This window comes from Coturnix japonica, chromosome 7 (genome assembly GCF_054131305.1).
Source record: "Coturnix japonica strain WE chromosome 7, WE-NBRP24, whole genome shotgun sequence".
In the NCBI taxonomy this organism is placed as follows: Eukaryota; Metazoa; Chordata; class Aves; order Galliformes; family Phasianidae; genus Coturnix; species Coturnix japonica.
The window spans coordinates 12,669,126-12,696,089 of record NC_140669.1 but is presented as its reverse complement, the minus strand read 5'-3'; the positions used below and the strand labels follow the sequence as shown (position 1 = coordinate 12,696,089).

The window sequence follows — 26,964 nt, the reverse complement described above, 5'->3', positions numbered from 1 at the left end:
GTTTTTGGGTGGGAGGTGTACATCTCCTTGTTTGTGTTTCTTTGCTTATGGTGGGCACACGGGGTAGGAGATAAATATCTAATTGGTGGACGCAGTTGTCAAGACTGTTATCTTACCTGTTGTGTTTTTCCTTTCATTATTATGCCTGGGACTTGAAATCATCCTCTGAATGCAGGATAGCCCTGGCGTTAGTCCTGAGAAACAGCTTCAGATTTGGCAGAGAACAGAGTTGTTGAAAGTGCTGGTGGAGGCTTTCTTTGTGTTACTCTTAATTATCATTTCTTTCCCATTAGCTAGAGACTGATAATGAACCTTTGCACTGGAAAGAACATTCTGAGGGGAACAGCCCTGCCCCAGGAAGGGGATGAACTGATGACCTCGTAAGCTGTTCTAGCTCAAATTACTGTGGCTTTTTCAGGAGTAAAGGACAGAAAAAGGACCGAGAACACTTTGGGACTTTGTATTCATTCTCTGCCTAAATAAAGGGCAGACACATGGAATGTTTTTTCCACTATGTTGATTGTGTTAAAGGGGAATCACCGTTACTAGTAAAGTTACCCTGATCTCAGTATAAATACAAGGGATCAGTAAACAGCAGGGAGATGTGAATAAGGCTGAAATAAAAGCGTGGTTGGGCAGCGTTGGCAGACTCACTGCAGTGTGCATGGAGAGCAGGACAGAAAGCACCGAGCTGCGGTCTGGAAATCCCAGCGATGGAATTTGTGGCTGCAGCTGCTGTGCCTATCTGCGACAGGGGGATCACCCTATCAGAAAGTAATTATTTTGTGCAGGGCGTCACGTTTAGATAACTGGATTTTCTTGCGACCCTTCTTTAGTAAAGAAGGTGCTACGGAACAGAAGCACAGGCACTGAAGGTCACTTTTTTTTTTGTTAATTGAGCTGGCTGATGGCATTACTGAAAGCAAAAAGAGTTTTGGATGTGTAGACCATCACTGTATATTCCCTTGTTCCTCATTGCGTCTCCTTGTAAAATTTGCCTTCTGAGTCCTGGTTAGTTGTGTGCATAGCAATGCTGCGAGCCTAGAACAGATGGTGCTTGAAAAATGGCTGTTGCCTTTGGAAGAAACCTGTTAACAGTTTGGTCTTTGCATTCCTGCAGGTCGGATTCGTACAAGGAGGCAGAGCTCTGGCAGTGCCACCAGCGTCACCTCAACACCTGCTGATACCCGAGGCCGCAGCCGGGCTAAAGTGGTTTCCCAGTCCCAGCGTAAGAAGCGTTTTGTTTCAGGGGGAGGAGAAAAAACAGTTATTAATACATTTCTCTTGAGTTGTGGTAGCATCAGCTGGGAATTGGGCTCCCTTCTAGTGAATAATATTTGGACATGTGACATAATGAATCCCCACTTAGCTAGCTTTCAGTATATGTTCTTCCTGACAAAGGGCACCAAAACAGTGTGTTTAGTTGCTTCATTTTTTAACCTATTGTGCAGCAGAACTGCAGATTTTTGTGACACGCTGGACTAAACTTGTACTGGGTCCCACTGAATTGCCCTCATCTCTGTAGCTAATTGCTGTCCTGGGTTCTTGCCCTGTCAAGCTCCTCCTGCTTATGTTACTGTATTTCTGTATGTGCAGTGTGAACTGTTTAAAGTTAATGTGTGCTTTAGCATCAGTTTAGAATAGAACGCTGCCTACTTTCTGTAGATACGAGGGAGAGATGATTCTGTTCTCTTTATTCACATGATGCATCCGTGCTCCCTGACTACCTTACAAGCTGTGGTTTCTCCTAGGAGCCATGCAGGTGGTGTTGCTGCATATTTGTTGTGTGGCTAAAGAGAATTTTGTCACTCAAACTTCAAAAGAAACAGGGCAGGGGGAGGGAACCTCTCAAGTTGTTTTGCCTTATTCAAAAGCTCTGCTTTGTTTGTGCCATCACTGCTTTGCTTTATCATGCTGTAGATATGGGTAAGCAGTTTATAGCATCATGATAACCAAGGATGTCTGAAGAGATAAGTATTATAGTTAGGATGGGGCTGAATTGAAGTCTACATTGAAGTCACGAAGGAACTGGGGGTTTGGTATTCTGATCTGAATTCCTATAGTTTAGAACTTAGAACTTGATTCAAAGCCATAAATTTTCTTTAAAATTTCTTTTTAATTTTTTTTTTACTTTAGTGGAAAAAGTAATTCTTTGTTCTAAAATTCTAAAGTTCTGTGATTCTGTGAAATGATCAGATAAGACAAGTTTCAGATATATGTAAGGAAGCGTGGAGTGATTCAAACATTATGGGTTTGATTTTTTTTTCATGCTATGTACTTAGGAGGCTGTAGGATAGTCACATCTGTACCTCTTGTTGGTCTAGTTTGTTGAATCTTGATTCCAGCCTAGCGCAATTAGATATGATCTTTAATCTCCTAAGCCAAACATTGCATGAAGTAAAAAATGAATTAATGTATAATATGTTCACAGGAACAAACTTGTATGCCTATGCATTTGTAGCTTTGTTTTAGTTTTACAGCATGGGCTTGGGGTATAATTTAAGCAGAACTCAGTGTGGGTTGATATTGCTGAGAAGCTGTTAAGCCTTTGGAAATTAAATCACTTGCATTTGCACATTAACTCACTGCATTCTGCAGGGGCTCTTGGAGTGGCACATTTGTGAATATATCTGTCTGTGTATAGCATAAACTGCATGCTGAACGCTGTATTGTCTTCATGTCTTTTAATCCACTTTTTGCCTGTCCTTTGGTCTGCCCTCATAATCAAGGATCCAGATCAGCTAATCCTGCTGGTGGTAAGAAACATTTTCCCTTTCTTGCTTTCTCACATTATTTCCTTCAGTTTTTTAACTGCTAAGCTTTTAGCTTCCTTCATTCTCTCCTCGTTATCAAGGCTTAAAAAGCATTTTCCTAAAATTAGAAAATCAATATGTATGGCAAATGACCTAGATTTCTCATAGTAATCAAACATGGTAAGCATAAATTGTGTATTGAAGCTGGCTCATTGTTATAGGTATTGCAGTGAAGTTCAAATTCCTCACAAAATTCCTCTTACAGTTATTTTGGTGAGACTCCTCTGACATCAGTGAGTGCAGTGTTGTAACTGGTAGGAGAACTGTGAGAGAAACTGGCATCTTTCACAACTGCTCTCACTCTGTGGGGGTGGGAGGGGGATGACCCAGAACCACACACAATATCGGAACACGTAATTTGATTCAAAATGGCTTTACTCAAGAAATGAGGGGAGCAAGCAAGTTAAAATAATACGTGCTTTTATTGGATTGTCCATCAGGTTAGTAAAACTGTGTACCTTCTCTAATTAAGAACAACCTTTATCTCTTAAGTAATGCTTAGTAATCATAACAGTATTCGGGACTTAAAATATTTGAGATGTGTGGATACTTCCTAGAAAGCAAACAACTTGAATATTTGTACAAAATGTGAATTTGCCAGAGAACATTTCTGTAACCTTTTTAAGATGTGATTCTCCTTGCTATTCTAGCAACAGCAACAAAATGTTGGATATTAGGGATGGTATCAATGGCAAATGTTCAGTGTGTCTTTTGTGTAACTAAACAAACAAAAAGGGGTCTTAAATCTCTTATTTTCATAGTTCCCTGGTTACCTTAAAGCCGGCATTACTTAATTTTCTACAGAAACGTGTTACAAAAATAAGATTCTCTGGATAAAAATAATTGTATGGTTCAACCTTATTGAGTTTGACAGCACGAATATTTCAGACAAGTGTCTGCTGTAACTGGAATGTAAATATTGTAAATAAATCTTGGTCAGCAGACTAGACATCACGGCTTGGAAAAAATGTAAACTTGCCATGAACAGTTCAAACAGACAAGGAGAAATAAACCCTGTCAACTGTTCAGCTTGCAAAATATTCTTTCTCCAGCTGAAGAATAACCAATTAGCTTTAGTCAGACCCAAGTAAATCAACATCTCTACAAATATAACAGGGTTAGTTGGTTTACTCTTCAACATGCTGGCTTGCTACTCCTCAGACAGTGTTCTTTTTTTGTTGGTAATGATTTTTATTCCCTGAATTACTGTTGGAATATAATGCCACCACTGCAGTGTAACGTGAAGATGGCTGAACTACCTTGCAGCAGTTGGTTTTCTGCTGCATGGCACTCCACATGAGCCAATTGTTGTTGCTCCTTGTTGAGGCAAAGTAGCCTATAGTCCCTACATCGCTGCTGCGAGGCTGATCCTGGCATCTCCACAAGCTCACTGAAATTCAGCTTAGGTTATTCCTGCACTGCAGTGTCTGTTTTGGTCTTGATCTTGATTGGGTAGCACCATTCATATGTACAGAATTGCTAATGTCAGTGTTTATTGTCCACGAGCTTTCTTCAGTCATCCTCTTAAAACCCATGGGAAGCAGTCCCATGAATTTTCTGTGTGCTTTGGGTCATACTGTTAGAGCTGATTGTGTTGCGGTTTTGCCATCAGAGTATTTAAGATGTTGAGTTTGTTGGTTTTGCTTTGTTTTTTGTTTTTAACAGTTTGTATTCCTCATTTCTGGTTCTCTTCCAGCTGGTAGTCGATCTAGTTCTCCGGGTAAGCTGTTAGGAAGCACCTATGGTGGCTTGAGCAGTGGAACATCCAGAGTTCAACCAGTGCCATCATCTTCAGAGAAGCGCAGCAAGATCCCCCGGAGCCAAGGATGCAGTCGAGAGACGAGTCCCAACAGAATAGGACTAGGTAAGAACAGTCACTGCAGTGACACATTGGTCAGCGTGCTCAAAGGATGGGCTTTCCTGTTGAATAGGAAACATGTACATGGTTGTTGTCTTTCTTCTGAATTCCTCAACTGGCAAGTTAATGTTTTATTTCCAGAAATGTGCTATTATTTATTATAGTTTGTAGGAAATTAATTGTAATTTTCTAGGTTGAGGCATAGTTTTGAAATGTCTAAAGTTGTTTATATCTTCTGTTTGAAATACAACATGAGTGATGCTTTTAGGTCAGGCAGCAAAAAAGGTTGCCATGAATAAGTATCAAAACAAAGGTACCCCACTCACATGAGTGGCTTAGGATCAGCTGAGTGATTTTACAGTTAGCTGGAATCAAGGAGTGAGAATCACCTTCTGTGATTATTTAACAATTTTTGCAGCTTAAGTGGTTTGCTTATTGCCTGGAATATTTTGGAGCCACTTTTTAGATGGTATTTTAAACTTACGCTTTAATTATTCTGCTTCCAAAGTTCTTGGCTTAGAGACTATTGTGGAAATAATCCATAGTTTCTATTTTCAAATTTATCAGCAGACTTGTTTTTCTTTAATAAGCAGGTGGGTAAGCATCATCACATAGCAATTTCTGTGTATCTGAGTTTACATTAAAAAGAAAAAAGATATTCAGTGGGTTAAGCACGTAGATGTTGCTTTCATTTCTGAAATGCAAATGTTTTCAGAAGGTTGAAGTTCACATACTTTCAAATAACTGCTACTGTATTTTATATCTTCAAAAAATTTACTGGTAGACTACATTGAAATAATAACTGTAGTGCTGGCAATTAAATTTTTAACTATTACAGGAGCAACTATATTTGAAATGTAAGCTGCATTTCTATGTAGGGAATTTTTAGAGAAGCACCTGAGTGTATGTGCTGTCAGGAGTCATTAAAAATACTGCATGATTATTGTGATTATTTTTCCACTTTTAGTAGTGTTCTTAGTCTGATCTATTTTATGACTTTTCTATGGATGCTCTGTGCTCTTCTGTTCGTAACTTTCAAAATGTGGTGTTTTCCAAATAGTTGTGCTATCACTCTGCAGAAGAGCTTAGTTTTTCAAAGTAAATGAAGAATGATGGATAGTACCATCAAATGTACTTAAGCTTATCATCGTGTAACGTGATCTGATTTGAAACAGTGTTTAGCATCTGAAGGGAATTAACTTCCTAAAATCCTCACTCTTGGGTTGCCTGCTTTCAGGTATATTATGGGAGCTGTGAAATCCTTTGGAAGTGTAATATGTCTCTCACTGCTTTGATGTGCTGTGAACACAGTCAGTGTTGTTTGAGAGTGAGAGAATGCTGACATTTATCAGATGTATGTTTTTCACCCATCCCCACGTTGATGGCTGACCAAAGCCTGTTCTTTCAGGCTCTCATGAGAGCAGTAGTTTTAACACTTGCGTTGGCTTTAGCTTTCAGTTGCAGTAATGATCTCTTTATTGAGTTTTGAATACGGTAAGATTGATTTGAAGGAAGGTAATTTTTGATCTGTCATCTTTATACCATTATCCCATTGTATTTACAACTTACAAGTAGCTACAGTTTTTGTTTTCTGTTGTGTTGCTTCAGTTTCTGTCTTTCTGTGACACATTTTTTTCACTCTCTCATTTCATTAAATGGACTCCCATTCACCTTGATCCTAAGTACGACAATATACTTTTGCTCACACTAATTCAAATACCTGAGCTTACATGCAGTATTAAATATGTGTGCAATCCTTTAAGCTCTGTGGAATTACATATGTGCTTGACAAGCATGTTCGTGACCTATGGACTGAAGTGTCTCTTAACTTACATGGTCATGTTGTAGTGCAGAGGGTGTTGAATTATCTTGCAGATCAAGCTGTTAGAAATGGGTGATTCCTGGGTTCTGTTCATAACTCATGCATTGAGTTGATGTGTAGTATTTTGCAAGGGTGACTAGGAGGTTCAGCTGGTCCTGCGCTGCGTGTGCAAGAGTAAGCATACAGTGCAAGTCTGTGCATGGAGTGGAGCTTTATACAACAGCCACTCACTGGAGGTTTATCAGGCTTTTTGGAAGGCAAAGGCAGTGATAAGCTAATAGAGCCTAGCACGTGGATGCCTGTAAGCTCCACTAGCTTGTTGCCCAATTAATTTTCATTGCTGACTGTAGGCATCCATACACTCATATTCCTCTCATTTGCTGAAAGCATTGGAGATGTTGGATGCTCAGGAGGTTGTGTATCCTGGCAGGCACTGCAGCGTAGATGTGTGTTATGGCCAGCTACCTGCTCCTCCCCTTGAGCCCACCATCAGAGTGGGATATAGGTTCCATGGCACCTCCCAGGTTATGAACCTAGAAGGTGAGGAACTTGATCTTTGATTGCCAGTTGGATTTGAAAGAAGCAAGAGATTTGAGATAATGTTGTTCTGCAGAAATTGATGCAGGCACAGTTAGTTAGCACATAGCATGCAGGTTTTCCATCAGTAGTTATGCTGTGTGTGCTTATTGGAAAGTGAAAGGCAGTTCATTGCTTGTCTCTGCTGGGTGTACCCTACTGGTTGTACAGTACAGTACCTTGGCACTGGTTGCTTTAGCAGCATTTTCAGGCTTCATCAGTGTAGTTAGAAATCATTAAAAACCACACCTTAATGAAATGTAGACTTCTCCCAAGTGGTAAACTGATCAACAGGGGAATTACTGAGTTCTGCTGGCAGAGTTTGGGAATTCTGAAATTCTTGTCTTCTGAAAACACAGTCAGGCTTTGGTTATATGAGAAGCTTGTCTAAATAACAATGCTACTGGCCCTTAATTTTGGTAGTGCCTGATGAAAATACTCTTGAATAATTGATATCCAATATTCTCTGCACAAAACAGCAAAAAAAAGAAAGAAGGGTGGGGCAGATGCCTGGGAGTCCACAACAGATTCATCATTTTGTTCTTTTCAGTCCATTCTTTTGTTTTGTTATATTTCTCTATTCAGTAACGTGTAAATCTTTGGATCATTGCTCATGAAATTCACTGTTTGCTTTTGGGCTTTCTCTGTGCGGTCAATATTGTGGTTCATCTTTGGCTTTGTCTTACTAGATTGCTTTAATGTAGTTTATAGTGCTTTGTCTTCATACTTCATGCTGCCGTCATTATCAGTAATGGAAGGAGGATGTACTGTGTACATCAGTTACTTTTTTTAATCATTCACAACTCCCTCTCTCTGAAGAGCCTTTGCTGGACTGTGGTTGCATTATAGAAAAGACTGACAAATCTCTTTTGAGAGAAATCACTACTTGTGCAAACATGATGTGAAGGCTTCCATTATCTACATAGAAGCATGAGACCCAAGAATGAGGAACTGGCTTCTAGAGAGCCTGCATTCTGAAGCAAGTATTTGTGCAGGAGACTTCAGATTGTTACCTCAGTCTGTAGTTTACCTTACAGCTTTATTCCTGTTAGCCTGACATGGGGTCACTGTACTCGAGGACCCTAATTTCAAACTCTTTATTATTTCGTCTCCCTTATTTGTTACAAGACCATCTAATTCACATAGGCTTTTTTGACACGCACTGATCAAATCAGCATGGTCACTGTCTCATCTTGTATTGTCTGACATCGAAGTTTAACCATCAGAACCATTAATTCATCTTAAAGATATTAGTTGGGTTTTACAAATTTGGGAGAGAACCAAGAATCTGGCAGTGGTTTCTATTTAAATTTTAAAGCTTAAATACAAAAGTTTCTATTGTGTGCTGTACTGTTTTGCTTGAAAGGATACTAATACACCCAAGGCATGAGTGACCATTCAAAATCAGACTGAATTTTCTGGCAAGGTTTTTCTCATATATATGAATCTCCTCGTCAAAAAGAGGAGCTGCATAAACGTGTGATCTGCTTTCTTGGTGAGTTCACAGAAGCACTTAAGTTCTTCAAAATAAATTCATGACAATTAGTTGCCATTTTAGCATCCAAAAATGTTTTATTCTCTACTGGGCGAAGAGCTTTCTTCAGTAACTTGTTGCTATCATCTTTCATGTCAATGGCAAAGAATCTGCATAGGAATAAATTGCTGTCCTTATAAAAACCTAAAATTCAAATCCATGATGTCCAGTATCTTTCTGAAAGCACTAGTTCTGTTTCTCCTCTGTGGACAAAACTTCAAATGAAGTAAGTGGGATCACTTGTTATTATGAAAGCCACTTCATCTTCTGTTTTCTGTTGTGTATTTGGCCAAATGAAGGCTGCATATGATGAGTTGCTTTGACATGGCTGATAGATAGAAGCCTGTTAGGGGATGCTGAATGCTTTATAGCTGCCAGACCACAGATAAGTCTCGTTGCAGGGTTTTGTCAAAGATTGTAGTTAAAGGCTCTCCTTATTTGTGCATGTCTCATCCATAAATGTAAGGTTTTGGAAATGTTGAGGAGCAGAAGTTAAACATCTATTGTTTTAAAAAAGAAGCTGCTGCTACCTTAATTCAAACCACTTCCTAAGCTTTCTTCCAGGTATTTAGGGTCTGAATATTTTCCCAGTATCATTTGTTAGAGAAAAGTCTCTTTAGTATGCACAGGTTTTGTTTTTTTCCCTTAAGTTATTTGTTCAGGACAAAGTTATCCTTGCAAAAACCAAATCTCTTCAGAGATATTATACTGGTATTGAGACAGACATTTAAAGCACTTTGATCTCATTTAAAAATGCTTCTTCTTTGTTCCAGAAGGGTGTTTATCTTTTAATTAAGGAAAAAATCTTTCATGAGAGTTTTATGTAGCTTCATCTGTTTTGCATGCTTTGTAATTGTAGAGCTTCCCTAAACAGTTGAAGATGTCCTGCTCCACTTGAATGACAAAACTTGGATTGCTTAAGAAACAAAGATACTATCAGCCAGACATTTAATACTGATGAAATTTCACATCACAGACACAGCTCAGCGTGTAGCATAGTTGGTTTGTAAGAGCCTGAGCTGGCTGCTGGAACTGATGATTACTAATGTAATAATTACCTTAACTAACAGAAATGTGACTTGACTTTGAGCTTTTCTGTCCTCATTAAACTTGTTCACCTTCTCTGAAACTCTCCATGCTGCATGCTAGCACGGAGCAGTCGTATCCCCCGACCCAGCATGAGTCAGGGGTGCAGCCGTGATACCAGCCGTGAGAGCAGTCGAGATACAAGCCCTGCTCGGGGCTTTCCTCCACTTGGTGAGTACTTTGTAGGCATTGGAGTTTTAAGGATCCATTTTTTTTTTCCCCCCTCCTTTTTCCTTGTTCTGATTGCCCCTTCAAGATGCTGCCAGGTGAAATGAGCTTGTTTTCTGTCTTCTGTTAGATTCCTGACACGTTCCCTATTTCCAACCCTGTTTTCCTTCTGTTTTCTTCTGCATGCTTCAATTCTGGTTCTCAGCATTTCACTATTAGTATGAAAATAGTGTAGCCCGAATTTTGCTGTGTTTCAGTTTCATTAAAAAAAAATTGTGTGGGGCTGCCGTGCTTTACAGCACTGATGGAAATTTATGGGAGAGCAAGCTTGCGTTTTCTAGGTCACAGTGAAGCAGTCAGTACCACTGTAGTCTGTTGTTAAGTAAATCTATCCATGATCTGATTTTCTTGCAAGTAGGTACAATGTCATTTCTATTTTAAATCCTCCAACGTAGAGATGGAAGATCTTTTTTTGTATGGGTTTTGTTCAACACTTTTAATCGGGAGTTAACAAGTTGCACATGCCATTTCATAGAAGACTTTCAAGCAGACAAACGGAAAAGCTAAAGTTTTAAAGGAGCATCACTATCATACAGTTTGGGTGCATGGTATAAATAGAAAATCTCATTATGCTTACCACAGGTCTGATTTTTTTTTCAGCACGAGGCTGAGAACAGGATAGTTAATGTTTCCGATCAGATACCATGTCATACGTATTCAACCAACTACATTGCTTGTTGTATGAAAAATGTCTCATTTCAGACATAATTAAGTGTAGTTTATCTCCAGGCCCTTTTCCTGTGTATAGTAATTTAACATTGTGCATGTATATTAAAAGTGAGAAGAAAGCTCTTGCTTAAGGCTGAAGAATGTTATTTCAAGATCTGTTTTGCACGTAAGTGATAAAATACAGCTGTAAGGAATGCTGTGTAAGTAGAACATAACATTTTGAACTTAATTCTGCATCAAATCAAATAGTAAAAAAAGGTTATTTAAAAAAGGATAAATGGGCAAAATCTTCCTGTTTGGTCTTCATAGTTATTACGTTGTCCTTTGCATAAATTTTTAAACCTAAATAGCTATTGTCAGCATTGATTCATTTACTTACACCAACTTCAAATGCTATCAGGGGAGAGAGTGTCACTGTCTTCATCCATGTGAGATCGCTGGCAAGATTCCCATTGATTTCAGTGATTTAGAGTGGAATCTTCAGGAAGGTTTTTGGTTCAGAACTTCATGATTTAATTCATTTAATAATCTATCTGTAATATCTCAGTTTTTCCTGAGATATGGCTGGAGTTCAACTTAGAGTTGAGAAATTTTAGATAATTCAAGAGGCTTTTTATCGGTTAAATGAAGTTCATTTGATACCAGAGCCTTAAAGAGATAGTAATTATCCAACTGTAGCTTGTTTTTGCAGTTAACTGTGTAGCTTCAGTTTTGTATGAGGCTGTTCTCTCCAGCCGCAATGTTTTAAGCATGCTGCATGTCAGGGCTAACTTGTTTGTATTGTCTTTTTGCTATGTTTCTTCCATTACAGTGAACATAAATCGAGATACCATCTTGAGCCTTTGATCTAAAAAATTCAACGTAGCGTTTCAGTATCACAGTTGGTGTGAATTTTGTGCACCACTTCCAAGTCTGGCTTGTACACTGAATATGAAATTTCAATTACAGTTATGTATTACAGTGGTTGTAACATATCTCATAGTTGGGAGGAGGAGTGTTTCATTTTAATGAAGTTTAATTCATTACTAGGAATGCAGTTGTTATACAGTCAGGAAAGGGGGGGATGGAAGGTGGGTGAAAAGTATCACCGTAATGGTAACCCTATATAGTTGCTATTGTCGTCCCTTTTCTTGTGTTTTCACTGAATGATGTAAGCTGGAACACAACTTAAGTTCACAAACTTAATTCTGTGGCTTGTAAGTCATTTGAAAGTAGGCGATGTGTATGTGTGTATATATATGTGTGTGTATGTATACATATATATATATATATATATATACACACACACACATATATATAGCAATTTAGGCCAAGATGGTTCCATTACTGTATTTTTAGAATCCAGTTAATCTTACATTAATCCCTAAATACCGTAGTCCATTTTTACTCATGAAGATTAACTTGATATTAGTGAATTTTACTTATCTAGCTATATGTAAATGACAGGATTCCTGCATTTAGCCGTATTGTGGTCAGTGTCAGCACTGACATCCTGGCCTTGCAAGTTGCTTATTTTCAAAGCTTCCCTGCAGATGTGCGTCTCTGTGCACCTAAAAGGCCTTCCATTCCAAGTGAGGAGGTTCAATTGAGTGAACTGATGGGTTTAAACTGGGAAGAGGGTAGATTTAAACTAAGTATTAGGAAGCAATTCTTTACTGTGAGAGTGGTGAGACTCCAGAGGAGGGGCTGCCCAGTGAGGTTGTGAATGTTCCCTCCCTGGAAGCATAGATTATTTGATTTATTTAAAAACTATTACTGAAATAAGTTGTTTTTATTATTTCTATTGTGGTTTTGTCTTGGGCTTTAATCTTTAAATGAAATCCACAGAGACACAATGGGTGGCTCTGAAGAAAACATTTGCAAGCTCAGAATTTTAGTTGAGGGTTCAGACCGTAATCCTGCATTGATCCTGCAAGTCTCTCATGACTTATTTATGGTGTCAGTGGGATTGTTCTCCTGAACAAATGCGTGTGTTCTACATATTTAAAGAGCCCGTTGCAGATTGTGTGGAGCTTTGGCCAAGCTGTCACAACTGGGAGGAAATTTGAACTTTTTCTCACTTTGCATGCTTCTCTTTCATATTTCTATTTTGTTTATTAATGCTTATGTGGAGACTTACAGTTGCTCAGACATACACGCAACTAACAAAGCTAATTTGTATTGGATACTGTTTGTTTTTCCAGTTTCTTGACAGTATTAGTTACGATGTTGCGTCAACAAGGCCTTGAGTCTGGTTGGTGACAAATTCCTCACACAGACAATCAGTGTTTGGGTCAGGTTTTTGTTTAAATTAGGTGAACATAATCATTGCTGGACACAGGAAAGTCCTCTTCAGAAAAACTAAATTCCTGTAGTTAAGAAAAGTCTGGGCTGGCTTTCCATTTGCCTTCATAAAGAACTAACACACCTCTGTGCTGAATCCAATAACTGAAAATCTCTCCAAAGGCATTTTATGATTCATACGCTGCTGACAGATGGGAACTGGAGTGGGAGCTATATCTGGCTTCAGCTCTTCTGCTACTGTCTGTGCTGTTGCTATTAACAGTTTGTATACATAGGTACAGTGCTAGATAAATGTATTTGCATATTCACTTCACATGTGAATTAGCTGGAAAAAAGCACGTATGCAAGATTTGTTAGAGCAAAAGATTTTTGGTAGTAGCAACAGCTCCAATGTGCGTGTTCATATGAAGAAGGAAAATTACATCAAAACCTAAAGAGCTGTAAGTTGTTGGCTGACCTCCCTGTATGACTCCTTGTACTCTTTCTACTTCTGTAGTTATTCATTCTTTTTGTGAGCATTGTTTTTTCATGCATAGGCTAGAATGTTTTGGAAAAAGACCTGCAAGTACAATTTCTAACCATTTATCATGGCTTCCCGTTGGGGTTTAGATCAGACACATCTAAATCCTGCTCTATGGTTATGTGCTCCATGTTGTCATGATGGCCATCTTCCAGATCTGTGGTTCTGGAATGGGACTGACGCACACTGGTTTTCTTTGCTGAAACTGCACTGGGTTTGTGACTGTTAGAGATGAGTTTTGTCATGCATCGTGTTCTTATGGTCATGAGGGGAGGGGAGGAGAAGCTACAGATGGAGATGACACTGTGGGGCTTGCACTGTATTTGTTATGCATTCATATACAGCGTCATTTCCCTGTCACTATGAAACACGTTTACTGGTAGTGTTCACGTGCATCCCCTTTGGATTGTGGCATTTTCTGTCTTGGGTTAAATGTGTGTTAATCCTGTGGGTGTTGCCATTCCTTCTACTTGCAGCTTCTCGACGTCATTCCAGGTCCACTAGTGCTCTCTCCACTGCTGATTCTGTTGGGCAGTCAGGTGAACAAGCGCTAACTGCATGAATCTGCTTCTTATATGTAGTCTTGTTTTACACCATTTTAACATTTGCTGTCACGTGCATCAGCCAGCACTTGGCATGTGATTCTCACCACTGCGAGGCTTTTTGTTCTGTTTCGTGCAACGTGGCTTTTTCTTTTAAAATTCATTTCTTGATTGTTTTTTTTTTTGTTGTTGTTGTTTTGTTTTTTAATTTTATGTACTTCAGGAACGTTGTGAGCAGTGTTTAAACAAAGGGTGATCCAGGGCTTTCTCAATTCTCTTGTAAATTGGATCAGCTGTACAGCATGGGCTAAACCCTGAACAATGTGGAGTCCTTGCAATTCATGTCTGTTTCCTCTTCAGCAGTGTAGCAGTTCCCAATGTCTAGGACAGGATCCCAGTGGGTCTCATTCCATTTATTACTGAGCTTTTCAGGCTCCTGTCTCTGTTAATTGAAGTGCTTTGTGGGATCCTGCCTGATATTTACAAAAGCAGCAAGAATTCAGCACCTGATGAGCTTTCAAAATGAACTTTGGAGCATAACACGTGCTGGTCCATCCTTTGTGAAGACCTTGTGCAAAGCACATGGAAGTTGCTGGAAAAATAATTCCTTTAATTTCAGTGGGCTTTGCATCAGTTAGAAAACAGCAAGAAAAACCTTCAGATTCCAGTTGCCTTCTCCACTCCTGTTCTGGATTTGCAGCTATGGAATACATGCAATTCCCTTTGAAAACAGGGTATTTCACTAGGAGTCTTAAGCAAAAATGAATGAGGGATGCTAGTGTTAGGTCATCAGAAACTCAATAGTAGGTACAGAGATGATGTAGAAGATGAATTAGAGCTTTAGTGTTTGATTGGGAGCTAAAGCTGCATAAGGAATTAGTGACACTAAAAGTTATTTAATTAAGTTCCTTCAGGTAGGCAGTGAAAAATGTTCTCTTCCTCTTAAGCGTAGTTAAAGTGCTGTCACTTAAACTCTCAAAACATTTCCTCTGTCAAGCTGCTGCAGAAATGATGCAAGCAGATTTGACTCTGGCATGTTTCAAAGCAGCAGTTTGAATTTGTATTGAACACAACAATTTTCAAGATCAAAAAGGGCCCTCAGATCTAATTCGGATCTAAGCTTAAGCTTTTTTCCTCAAAGCATGGTAGTCAATTCATGCTTGGCTCCAGTGGTTTGGTACAAAGCATAATGAGATTATATATGCTTATCTTTATCCTAAAGAAGGCTGAAGAAGTGGCAAAATCGAGGAATTTTATGGAACTTGCTGAAATTTTTCACTAAGCAGCAACAATAATGAAAATAGCCAGAAGGAAAAGTGTGTGACCAGAGCACCTACTGTTCAGCTTATCTATTGACAGTAACATTGGGCTCCCCTTTGAGGGTTATTCTTCTGAGCCAGATGCATTCCCTGCCCTTTTCTGAAGATATGCTGAGGTCCCTTCTAAGATCAGATGTGTGTGTTGAGGTGTGGCAGCAGTGTGGGAAAAGCCCACGTATGGGTGTGATGGATTTAATGGTCACTGCGAGAATTATTTTAAAGATTTCCTGATAGCAGTTGGAGACGGATAAAAGACAACGTGCCACCTTGTATTTATTCAATTTGATTTAAAAGCTCTGTTTTGTTTTCTTGTTTTTCCTTTTTATGCTGGGTATTTAAACTGACCTACAGTTGAATTACTTTGTCATTTTGTTCTTCATTTTAAAAAAAAAATAAACCCAAAAACTATCTTCCCTTTTCTAATGTAATACTAAATTAACATGAAAACGTGTAACAGTTCTATAATGTGGTATTGTGCCATGTCAAAGCTATGAAGCCAAATTCTGCTCTCAGTAACACCTGAGTAACATCATCAAGTTAGTTGGTTTAAATATAACTGAGTCCAGAACTTGTCTTAACATTTACAGCCCCTGTGTTGTACCAGGTTTCATTTGCACTTAGGAAAAATACTGGTCTTTTCTACATCTTTTAGTACCTATCTCTGTAATAGTGTCTTTAAATTCAGTCCGACTCAATGCTTTATCATCTTCTGTGCTTCCATTAACAGTAAATGGATCTTTCCATTTTAGGGATGAATGGTCTCAGTTACGTATTTGAAATGATTCTTCAACCCAAGTGCATTAAAAAAGGGGATAGTAATAACACATACAACTTTTATTTCTTTGTGAAATATCATTTGGTTACTTTTTGGCAGTAGTTCTAAGATGTTTGTTTTTGTTGGTTGTTTTTTTCTTTCCCTCTTGTAATGTGTTTTGTAGAAATTGTGCTTTTGTTGTAAATCAGAAATGTCTCGTCTGGTTGCGTAGCTGGGAAAGAGCAAATTGTGGTCACACTTCTGAAAGAAATGCTAATCTCCATCTTTTTTTTTTTCCCCTCAAGTATACTTCAGGTTTTAAGAAGTTGTTTTTATTCTCCCCTCAGTAGCTTAATCCTTGCTCTGACGTGCTCAGGTAAAGCTTTAAAATTAGGACGGCAGACTGGCAGGCTTCAGGCTCTGCTTTCAACTATTGCAGGGCAGTGTGAGCAGATTCCTTAACAGAGATTTCAGTGCAATAGGCTTCTAAAGGGAAAAGCAGCAAAACTTTGTGATAAGTTTTTAAAAATAAGCACAGTAAACTGCTGAATGTAACATTCAGTTTTGTGGAAATCCATGATGGAGCACATTTCAATAAGCAGTCTTCCTCCTTTTTAATTTAAATATAGATTTAGAATATAGAACTACTGGAAGACCTCTGTGGCGTCCAGTGTGCATCAGCATTTGCTCATGTGGTATAAGGTACATCCCAGGAGGAGCTTTCCAAGCCCTTCTGGAGCAAAGACAGCCCCATGTGGAAACAAAAACTTGAAATGAAGGCTTTCTGGAGCCAGGATTGCAGAAATAGATCTCTGACCTGGAGGGTCTGTGCTGTTGGAGCCTGGCCCATGGCCCTGGTTGCTTTCTGCTGTATCTCCACTAGTGATGGCTTTCCAAATACAGCTTTTGCTCAAAGGAATTCATTTTGCAATGTTTTTATCAGACTCTGGGCAAATGATAACATAAGCTAGTGATTACTGGGGATGTCATTCAGAGCTTTGCCATCAAATCCATAGGGAGGCAGGTGATATTGTATGATCCCCCCAAAAACATTTGTTTAATTGTAAAACTTAAAAATTGCATTCAGTTCAGTGTGCATTTAAGCTGCTTCTCGAGAACAACAATAAAACAAAACTGGAGTAACTTTACAAATAATAAACCTTATTTTTGTTTTTTGAGGCTTAGGGGAGATATTCTGGTTAATCAAGCCTTGCAACATAAGAGAGCTAATGTGATGATGATGATCTCATGTACTTGCCTGAGAACTAGCTATGAGATGAGTGCTCTGGTATTAACATACTCTTACGTTGGGCACAACTCTGTTTCTCAGAAGTTAATGAGAAGTCTTCAGTTGATTCCTCTGAGAGCCAGACTGGGACCTGCACGTCTGCCTCTGACATTAAAATAAAACCCCAAGCAATTTCTATTAAAGATAAACACAAGTTAGATACCCTTCTTCACATCTTAAAACCAAAACCCAACAAAAACAAAAAAGACAAGCCCTGAGGATCTGAAATTGTCTCAGGGACCCAACAAGCAATAGTTTATTTCTTACTGTCATGGCAAACTCTTGTAGAGTTGTGGATGAAAGAGTCTTTAATGAGAAAGCATTGAGAGTTCCCAGATCCTTTCTGTTCAGACACCTGATTAGGATTCCAAGTGAATGTGAATTTACTTAACAATCCCTTTCAATGTTGTCTTTTGTGCAGACCGGTTTGGACTCGGACAGTCAGGCAGGATGCCTGCTTCTGTGAATGCCATGCGAGTCCTGAGCACAAGCACAGACCTGGAGGCTGCTGTGGCTGATGCACTGGTAAGAGGAAAAATACAAAATGCTTCCAACACCGGAAAGGGGCTTAAAGTTACCTGTACGTATGTTCTCCTCTTTCTAAGTAGCCTTGTTCTGATTGTGCTGAGTGTCTGACACTGTAGAGTTAGTTACCTCGTGTTGTGTAGTGCATGAGTGTATCAGCAGCAATGTTTTTTCCTTGTTCCATGTTAGTTTTCCACAGTTAGACTGATGAGGCTCAATACTGGAGCTACAGGAGAAGCTGTTGAATGAGCTGTTGTCTTCTCTTTTGCTGCTGGAAGCTGTGTGCTGCAGTTTATGGGTGCTCAGCACCTGTGGTGTAAGGGAATTCCATCGATTCCATTAACTGTATGAGGATTTTGTCTGGGAAAGAACTGAGAATTATGCCATGTCGTGCTCTGTTATTTGCACCTGGCTAGGTATTTGGATCAGCTCATAGCTTGGCTTCTCTGTAATTGATGTCATTTCATGCAGTTAAACTGAAGAGTCTGAGTAACGTTCTACCAATATTTTCTAAATATTAAGTGCATTTCAAAGTGAATTTGTTTGTCGTTATTAAAAATGTACTGTTCTATATAATCTTACAGCAGTATAAAATCTCTTGAGTAGAATACAGATGTTTTCTGCTCTTCAGAAGTTGAGTGCTGTCATAAACTTTGTGATTTACTTTTGGGTTTGATGAGACAGAGGGTGTTTTAAGAGGCAGGGACATTTTCTCTTGTATTATTTGGGTACTACAGCTTACCTTGGGTCTTCCTCATCTCTAGACCTAAGTTGAGATGAGGATTTCGTGATATATTTGAAGTAGGCAGCTGTCTGTGTGTCTTGGAGAACAAATAATGTTTATGAAATATTTGGGTTTATTTTTTTTTCCTTTTTCCTAGTTTACTTTCTCTAATAGTGGCTAAGATCATTTTCCTTTTCATATTCGGCCACCATGTAGCTCACCTCACCTCTATTCCTAGAGTATTATTACTGTACTCCTAGAAAAAGTGTTTTTTCCCTTTGTAAATAAATTTCTTACGAATCATGCTGAGTTAGGACAGTACATAATGGTGCTGTTGCATTTAGTGGGCAGAATTGTTAATGGGCATTTTCATTACCAAATTCAGTAGATCATGAGCCAGTTTTTGCTCCCAGCACCTCAAATTTGCCAACATGGTCGTTCACAGTATAGTTATAGGTGATAGTTTGCCTATGTAAGTGGAATCAGGCTGTATCCCTGAATGTGAGCTGTGAGTACTGGTTACTTGAGGGAGGAGGAGAGGGGAACAGTGGCATTACAGTTCACTGTTGATCACTTAAGATTCCTTGGTTTGACTTCAGCTTAGACTTAGAAGTTCATTTCTAAATATTTCGCTCTTTGAAACTTGGTAACTTTATACTGGAATATTAAAATCTTATTTAAAGAATTAAACATTTAAAATGGAAATTTGTAAGTCTAGTTGGAAAGTATTTCAGCTACCTTGACTGGTGTAAGATGATTAGTCTGAATTTGTATGACTTTAAGGGACGTAATGCGATCTTGTTGTCCCCTTCTTCTCACTACCTCTGTTTGATCTTTTTTTTTTTTTTTTTTGAGTTGCTTCCTCTTGACAAGCAATTTACAAACTCTGTTTGGGCTCATTTTGAAAGATTAGTGTGATGCCAGCTTTTACACAGCATCCTTGTTCTCAAACAAGCGTTCTTTTTCCTGTACTAAGAAATTAGAAAAAAAAAAAGCTTCTATAGAGATGGCCTCAGCCAAGTTTAAACGAAATTCAGTGGGTCATTCTATAACCTTTGCTCCATGCATAGAATTCTCATTGGATCCACTGCTTCTGTCTGAGAGCTGGACTTGGCCTAAGAACACACTGTCTATACTGAGAATCAGTGCTTGGATCTGTCAGGAAAGCTCAAAGGGTGATGGAATCTTTGGTGTGAAGGCCTTGAAGTCGTGGGTGCCAACCAGCCAGTCTTTAAAGAAGTTAAGCTTCAAACAAATGTATATAAAAAATTGCAGCATAAGAACTGCGTGTTGAAAGAAAACCTGGTTAAGTGAAGTTGATTAAATGTGCTGTACTGTAGATAGTGGTTTCCTGACATCAGAATCTCTTTAAGACTTGAGAAATCAAAGGCTACTGAGAATGTGTGGAGAAAAATCACTACCAAAAACTGGTATCTTCCAGAAGCAGCATATCTGAGAAGCAGGCAGAGGCACCGCATATATAGATGTCATCAAAAATGTAGTAACAGATGATTTTTGCTTCCAGTATTGCTAATAGAAAGATATACAAGTTAGTTTAGCACAGAGGAAATAAAGCCAGGTGTTGTTATACCCATTTTTATTTTGCTTAAACTGTTGTGTTTTTTTAATTTGCTAAGATGCATTTGCTATACGTTTTTGTTGCAAAACCAAAAATCCTACATAAGCTTCTGACATAATTCTCTATGCTTTTTCCCACCCTTCAATATTTTCCTGCCTCTACAGCTGTTAGGAGACTCCAGGAGCAAGGTACTACTGCTTTCTTGACTTTTTATTTCTACTTTCAGCTTTCCCTACCTTATTGCTAACACCCATAATACCGCACTTGAGTTAATTTCTTCACTTCAGTCTTGCAGTCCTAGCGTGAGCAAAACTGTATTGGCTTCACAAGTCTGAGAACTGCAGGACTGGACACTGGAAGGAATTTTGTATCAAAAATATTAGAATTTAGGCAGTCTTTCCTGATACATTGTCTTACTAATTTTGTTCTGTTAAGATTTATTTAAAAGTTTATTTTGTAGTACACAACTTGTAGAGCTATCAAAATTATTGTAATATCCATTCTATAAGGACTGAGATTGTCAAGGATGTGATCTACTTATCCCATGCTATGGAAATGAGTGGGATTTGTTTACTCATCTCCCTTAGGAACCTCTGTAAATAAATAAATACGGAAAAAAAATAAAAATCAGATGGTACTAACAGAGAAATTAGACTGTCCTGTATCCCAGTGCATTTCTAGAGTTGTTCTATTATCAATATCAAAATGGCTGTACATGCCAGCACAGATTCCTACAGTTCTTTCTTCCTTATCTTTATTTTTTCTTGAAATAGAGGCTATCTCAGCACAGAACGTGCAACCATGGAACTGACTATTATTTACAATAAAACTTATGATTTCATTAGCTATAGCTAATTGCAGTGAAGCATAAGTATTGAGCTTTCATGCTGGGAAAGGCAGGTCCTGCTCTCCCTAGTCATTCACGCTCATTGAAATGAGTGAGATCTCACTCTGCTGAGAGAGATAAGTGTGCAGTGCTCAGTGATGTTCTTAAAAATATGTCACTATAACAATGGCATTAATCTTCCTAGATTAATGATTATGGGTAGAACGCTTTTCTTTTGGAAGTGATGTAACTGTATATAATTTATTTAGTCTGAGTTTCCCCTTTCCCAGAAAAAGCCAGTGAGAAGAAGATATGAACCCTATGGGATGTACTCTGATGATGACGCTAACAGTGATGCATCAAGCGCTTGCTCAGAGCGCTCCTATGGTTCCAGGAATGGAGGCATTCCACACTATCTGCGGCAGACCGAAGATGTGGCTGAGGTCCTGAACCACTGTGCCAGCTCCAACTGGTCTGAAAGGAAGGAGGGCCTCATAGGTCTCCAGAACTTACTGAAAAGCCAGCGGACGCTGAGGTGACCCTTTTAGCAGTGTTGGTCATTCATGGGAGATGGCTGTAGTCAGAAGTCAGTAATATGTTCTTCCCTTATGTACACAGTACTTTTCACATCTATGAAAGCTTTGTATCCACAGTATGGGATGTCATTACTTTCAGAAGAGGTTCTGCTGTCGTCACTATTGTTAGTGTGAAAGTTTTAGTAATGACATAGATAGTATTCAAGCATACTATCTTGTTGCAGCACAGTAAGATTTCCCACAATGATGGAAATGAAAATGCATTCCAAGGGTGGTACCATTTTTACATTAGTCCGTTTGAATGTTCAGTGCTTTCTTTCCTCTGCACTTCAGAAGCAAACACTGACTGCATTTATTCATAAAACTCAAGGTGTGTATGTTTCAAAAAGATGAGATCAAATGATGTTCCCTGTGTTGGGTATACTTTGACTCTTTGTGAAGGCTGTGTTAGGTGTAATTACTCCTGACTCTTTCTAACACATCAAGTACGATCATTTGTAACTCTTGAAATATATCAAAAGCCTGAGTGTCCTATAAATGGTGTAATTTGTAATATAGAGGGAAGTTTATTAAGGCAGTGAAATAGATGTGCCAACTCTGAGATTGTGTGGTAGGAGAGAGATGTTTTCCCCTTATTGAAAGCCAAATAAACTCTTCAAACACCCTTGGCGTGTAACACATAAAACCAGATCTTAGAATTACACAACAGTCATGGGGAAGCTTCCCATGGCCACGTGTCAGATTAACTGTGGAGTAAATCACATTCACTAACTGACTCCTGCACCTCAGGCTTTTTGTCATTGGTTTATGGTGAATATGTTTGGAAATAAGTTGTTTCTTCTGAGTCCTTTGAAGATAGCGTTTGCTAATAGCTATGACATTTTTATTTTCTTGTTATGAATATTATGAAATTAAATTATGACTAGATTAATAGGTGGTGGTTGTATAACTTAGTTCCTACCTGCTTGTATTTGTGCAGTTGTTTTGCTTTTAAAAGGTCTTTATGCTGACTGAAAGTGTTTGTTAACAGTCTGGATAAGTATGTACTGAGAGCCAGCCTGGGAAGGTCATCCTGTTGCCATCATAAAAATGCTCAGCACTTCTCATGATACGCTGCAATCCTGAGGTGGGAAGTGGTACAGGTTTTTAATGTGGTGGAGTCCATATGTTATAATATGGCTTGAGTTCTTTAGATTATGTTTCCTTTCAGCTTGCTTTTGGTCTGCTCACACCTTAGTTCAGGGTTGTTCTGGTGCCTGCACTATTGATGAGACAATTTGCTGCAAAACCAGTGTGTCGGTTTTGGTTTTTTCTTTTGAGAGCTATTGGTGCTAGGTGGATGGTAGGACTGGATGATCTTGTAGGTCTTTTCCAACCTTGGTGATTTTGTGATTCAATATATTGGCAATTAAGAGCTTTGGCACTAAGCACCTGAGCTGGAATGCCAGTGAAGGCTTTGCCTAGAGGTACATAGGAGTTCTCAGAAGTGACTTAAATGTTGAATAGAAAGTTATATCTCTTTCAGATGGCACTGTTTTAGCTTGTTTGTTTTTTTTTCCAGCAGGAGATTTAGCATTAATGTTGTTTTTTATTATGTATTCTAGCCGAGTGGAATTAAAAAGGCTGTGTGAAATATTTACTCGCATGTTTGCTGACCCTCACAGCAAGGTAAGATCACAAAGACTGTGCCATTCTCTTGAATTACCACGTGTCTATATTTGTATATTCTTCAAAGATGAATGTTTTGTGTTTCTACCCCTGCCATCTGCTGGGGAAAGCTGGCATTTATAAACCTCAAATCTGTTTTAGCAATGTGTAAATAAAGTGATGGTTTATTACATGCTTAACCAAAGTATGTTCTCCACGACAGTGATTCTCTTTCTTCACTGCTTTTATAGAATTATTGCCAAAAACTAATCAGTTTGAAGTGCAAATTACAATCACGTACTTGCTACAGTATAACTGAAGTCAGACTTCAGTTGTTTATTGCAAGAACAGGGATTTTTCTACCCACTGTCCTTGCTGTCACTAAAGACTGCGTGGGACAGCATATGGGACCATAGTCTTAGAGGTTAGAATAAGCTGGGCAAGTAAGGAATAACGTTGGAGAACATTATGCAGCTATATAAAATCATCAGGTTCTCTTCACTTGTTGACTTTAAGGGTATTGCTTTTCATTAGCTGGATCTGATGCAAGGTATATAATGTTTTAAATAACTCTACTGAGAAGGTATTTTTGTATTAAGAAAGTGTAAACTTGGAATGAATGCATCTTTAATGTTGACAAACTGCATATGGACAATCATGTTTGATCACTGTGTGCTAACAAGTTGTTTGTTTTGTTGCATGGTCTGCTTTGCTGTGGAATTCACAACAGAGAGTAAGTGTATTCTACTCCTCTTCCTTCATTTGTTTCCTGTGGTATTTTAATACTGCACATTATATATGTCTGTCTGATATTTATTTTCAAAGCAATGAGGTCACTAAAATCATCCATTCATGAAACTGTCTGTAACAATAATTCTGAAACTTAGGTTTTTAAAACTCTCGGCTTTGATTAGTTTTTGTTTGAAGCATAGCCTTCCTTTTTGTGACGCTTGTTTTCCTTATAGGTCTTCAGCATGTTTCTGGAAACCCTGGTTGATTTCATCATCATTCACAAAGATGACTTGCAGGATTGGCTTTTTGTTCTCCTGACACAGTTATTGAAAAAAATGGGAGCAGATTTGCTGGGGTCTGTGCAGGCAAAAGTTCAGAAAGCTCTGGATGTCACCAGGTAGAGTACTTAAACCTGCACAGTGTTGCCATTTTCACAGGGTTATGGGAGGGCACATAATGAGTGTTTTAGGAACTCAGTGCTACTGTGTATTTAGAGGCCTCAATCCTGAACACCAGCATAAATGAGAACAAAACTATGTCATATACCTAAAGCACAACATTTCAAGTGTATAATTGATCAGTTACGTTATTTTGCATTTTTTGGTTTGCATGTGTTTGGGCATCAGTTTTCATTTTGATTAAAAATAATTGCTTTACATGTTCTTTACACAAATTATGCTTTAACACAAAGTTCATAACATCTTAAATGTGTTTGAATGGCAGATAACGTCAGGGATAAGACCTTGAATGTTACTGCTCTTTGCATACCAATTCTATAGTCTCTGTACTCCCCTAAGAATGTCCATGGAAAAGGATAACTTAAAAGCAAACAAACAAAATAGTACTAGTAGTAATAGTTACTCAGGAGAAAAAAGGATAGAGAAGAGTAATGAAAGCCAGATATGAACACTGAGGGAAAGAGAAACCAGTTTCCTACTAGCGATAAGGCAAAAAGAAAGGAAAAAAGCACAGCTTGAAATGAAGAGGGGATGGCCAGGTGTGCCAAAAACTGGAGAAGTGTACAGAAGGCAGACTAACAGTGTATGGTGGCTATTGACTTAGCAGTGTTTAGCCTGTAGTGAAACAATAATCAGCTGATTCTTAAACTTGGAGTTTTCTGGATGGGGTTGATGGTAAACTGAAGAAAAAAAGTGTGGTAGATGCTGAACTTGACTATGTACCCTCTTATGTATAGAGTTAATTCAGTCTTGAGAGTGTATATCACATCACATTTTTGCTTTGGTTTTCTTTGGACAGGGATTCTTTTCCATTTGATCAACAGTTTAACATTTTGATGAGGTTTATTGTGGATCAGACCCAAACACCAAACCTCAAGGTCAGTATCAAACCTTTTCAATGAAGCATAAGTATGGTCATCATAGTTTACCTTGTTAAGTATAATGAAAACACAGAATTTGTGACAAGATGACTAATTATATGCTCCTGATACTACTAAAATGATATCAGCGTTATGATTAATTTTTTGTATTAATTTGCATATCTTGTTAAGGAAGAGATGTAGTTTCTGGAATCCCGACTCCTTACCTGCTCAGATTGCTTTTGGTGATATTGAGGTTGTCTGGTATTTTAAATATCTAAAGCTGTAGGTAAAGCCATGGTGAGATCTAGAAAAGAGGATTTTTTTGTTCAGCAGGAGTTGGCTGTCAGTATACTTCTGAAAATCCTACTTCCTAGTTCTCTATATTCATAAAACTAAGTTTCTGAAAAATAAGGCTTTCAGACTCATCGCAAATCAGTAAGTGTTGGGCTTTAGGCACACTAAAAAGTATTGAAGTTTAGGTGTTGAAAATTCTTCCTCATCCTGACCTTGATGGGAAGAAGCCTGCCTATGCAGGACAGCAAGGACCAGGGTCCCTCTGGTCAGTGGTGGGGTTGAAAACTTACCAAGTGCTTGTTGCACAAAACCCATAGAGTCTGTGTAGGATTTGAAGATTCAGAGCTTTCTGTTAATGAATCCTTTCAAGAGGGTACTGCTGTGCAGATTGATTTTCAGGAGGCCGCTGTTTCAAGGTTATGGGAACACCACAAACTCTGCAAATCATATGCAACTGCAGCACATTAAAATGTTCTGTACTGTTGGGAACAGTGTAGTGGAGAACTCATGTGCTCATGCTAATGCACAGGCAGGCATACATATTTCAAGCCTGTTCTGATGGACCAGTCCAGACAAAATTTTTCTTGTGTAGGAAGTTGTATTTGGTTTTGGTAACTGGCATGGAGAATGTAGCAGGGAAATGTTCTTTTTCCCCAGTGCAATGCAGGTCTTGTCAATCTGTAGTAATATCTGTTTATTAAAGGATAATTCTGTTTTTGCTAGTTTATAAGATTAATAGATACCTTTTCACTTCTCAGGTGAAAGTTGCTATCCTGAAATACATTGAGTCCTTGGCAAGACAGATGGATCCAACAGACTTTGTGAACTCTAGTGAGACAAGACTTGCTGTGTCTAGAATTATAACTTGGACAACAGAACCAAAGAGCTCAGATGTGAGAAAGGTAATCCAGAATAACGAAGTATTTGCAGTCCTTATTCTTCCAAAAAAGGAAAAACAAAAACAACAAAGAACCCTCTCCTCCCCCCCACAAGTTAACTGATTATAAAGTTAATTAAAAATTCATTAGATTGATTTTTACATACCTTAACATCCAAGCTGAATTGCCAATTCAGTAGAATCAGCCGTGTAACTTTAGCTACTATTGCTGTGTGGAAAGGGAAGAGAGTTTGTAAATATGCTTCTTATTGAGCAGTCTGAAAATATCTGTAGGTTCTTGTTTATTTGCTCACTTTGTAGACTCAAATGACATCTGCACAACTTTTGTCTTACAGTACTGTTAAAAGAAAGTAAACACATCAGTAAGCTGCCAAGGGCTCTCAGCCTTTTTCTTTTAAAAACTGCATGTTTTTCTCAACCTGGAAAAATAATGGCACATTTAGGTCAGGCCTAGATAATGCCTGAAGTTAACTAACTTCTTCCTTTTCTTGCTAGAGATGCAAGTGCCAGGTAAGCTAAAATGGAGTAGATAGTGATACTCATCTCTCCCAAGAGAAAAGTGAAACTTCTTTTTATGTACCTGGCATCTG

The 26,964-nt window shown here is 38.5% G+C and overlaps 1 protein-coding gene across 50 annotated transcripts in view; it reads left to right on the top strand.

The window, feature by feature from the left end:
- The window catches only part of CLASP1 (cytoplasmic linker associated protein 1), a 133,366-nt gene that overhangs the window by 68,204 nt on the left and 38,198 nt on the right, over window positions 1–26,964 (top strand). For 12 of the 50 annotated variants that reach the window (XM_085553264.1, XM_085553249.1, XM_085553274.1 and 9 more), the window contains 12 exons: window positions 1,121–1,228; window positions 2,730–2,756; window positions 4,510–4,677; window positions 9,753–9,860; window positions 13,866–13,928; window positions 17,714–17,817; window positions 20,285–20,308; window positions 21,237–21,481; window positions 23,087–23,150; window positions 24,095–24,258; window positions 25,119–25,197; window positions 26,235–26,378. In XM_085553264.1, coding sequence (XP_085409390.1) covers window positions 1,121–1,228; window positions 2,730–2,756; window positions 4,510–4,677; window positions 9,753–9,860; window positions 13,866–13,928; window positions 17,714–17,817; window positions 20,285–20,308; window positions 21,237–21,481; window positions 23,087–23,150; window positions 24,095–24,258; window positions 25,119–25,197; window positions 26,235–26,378 — 1,298 coding nt within the window. The remainder of the gene's footprint in view (window positions 1–1,120; window positions 1,229–2,729; window positions 2,757–4,509; window positions 4,678–9,752; window positions 9,861–13,865; window positions 13,929–17,713; window positions 17,818–20,284; window positions 20,309–21,236; window positions 21,482–23,086; window positions 23,151–24,094; window positions 24,259–25,118; window positions 25,198–26,234; window positions 26,379–26,964) is intronic. The other 38 variants (XM_085553293.1, XM_085553287.1, XM_085553271.1 and 35 more) reach the window with 11 other exon arrangements.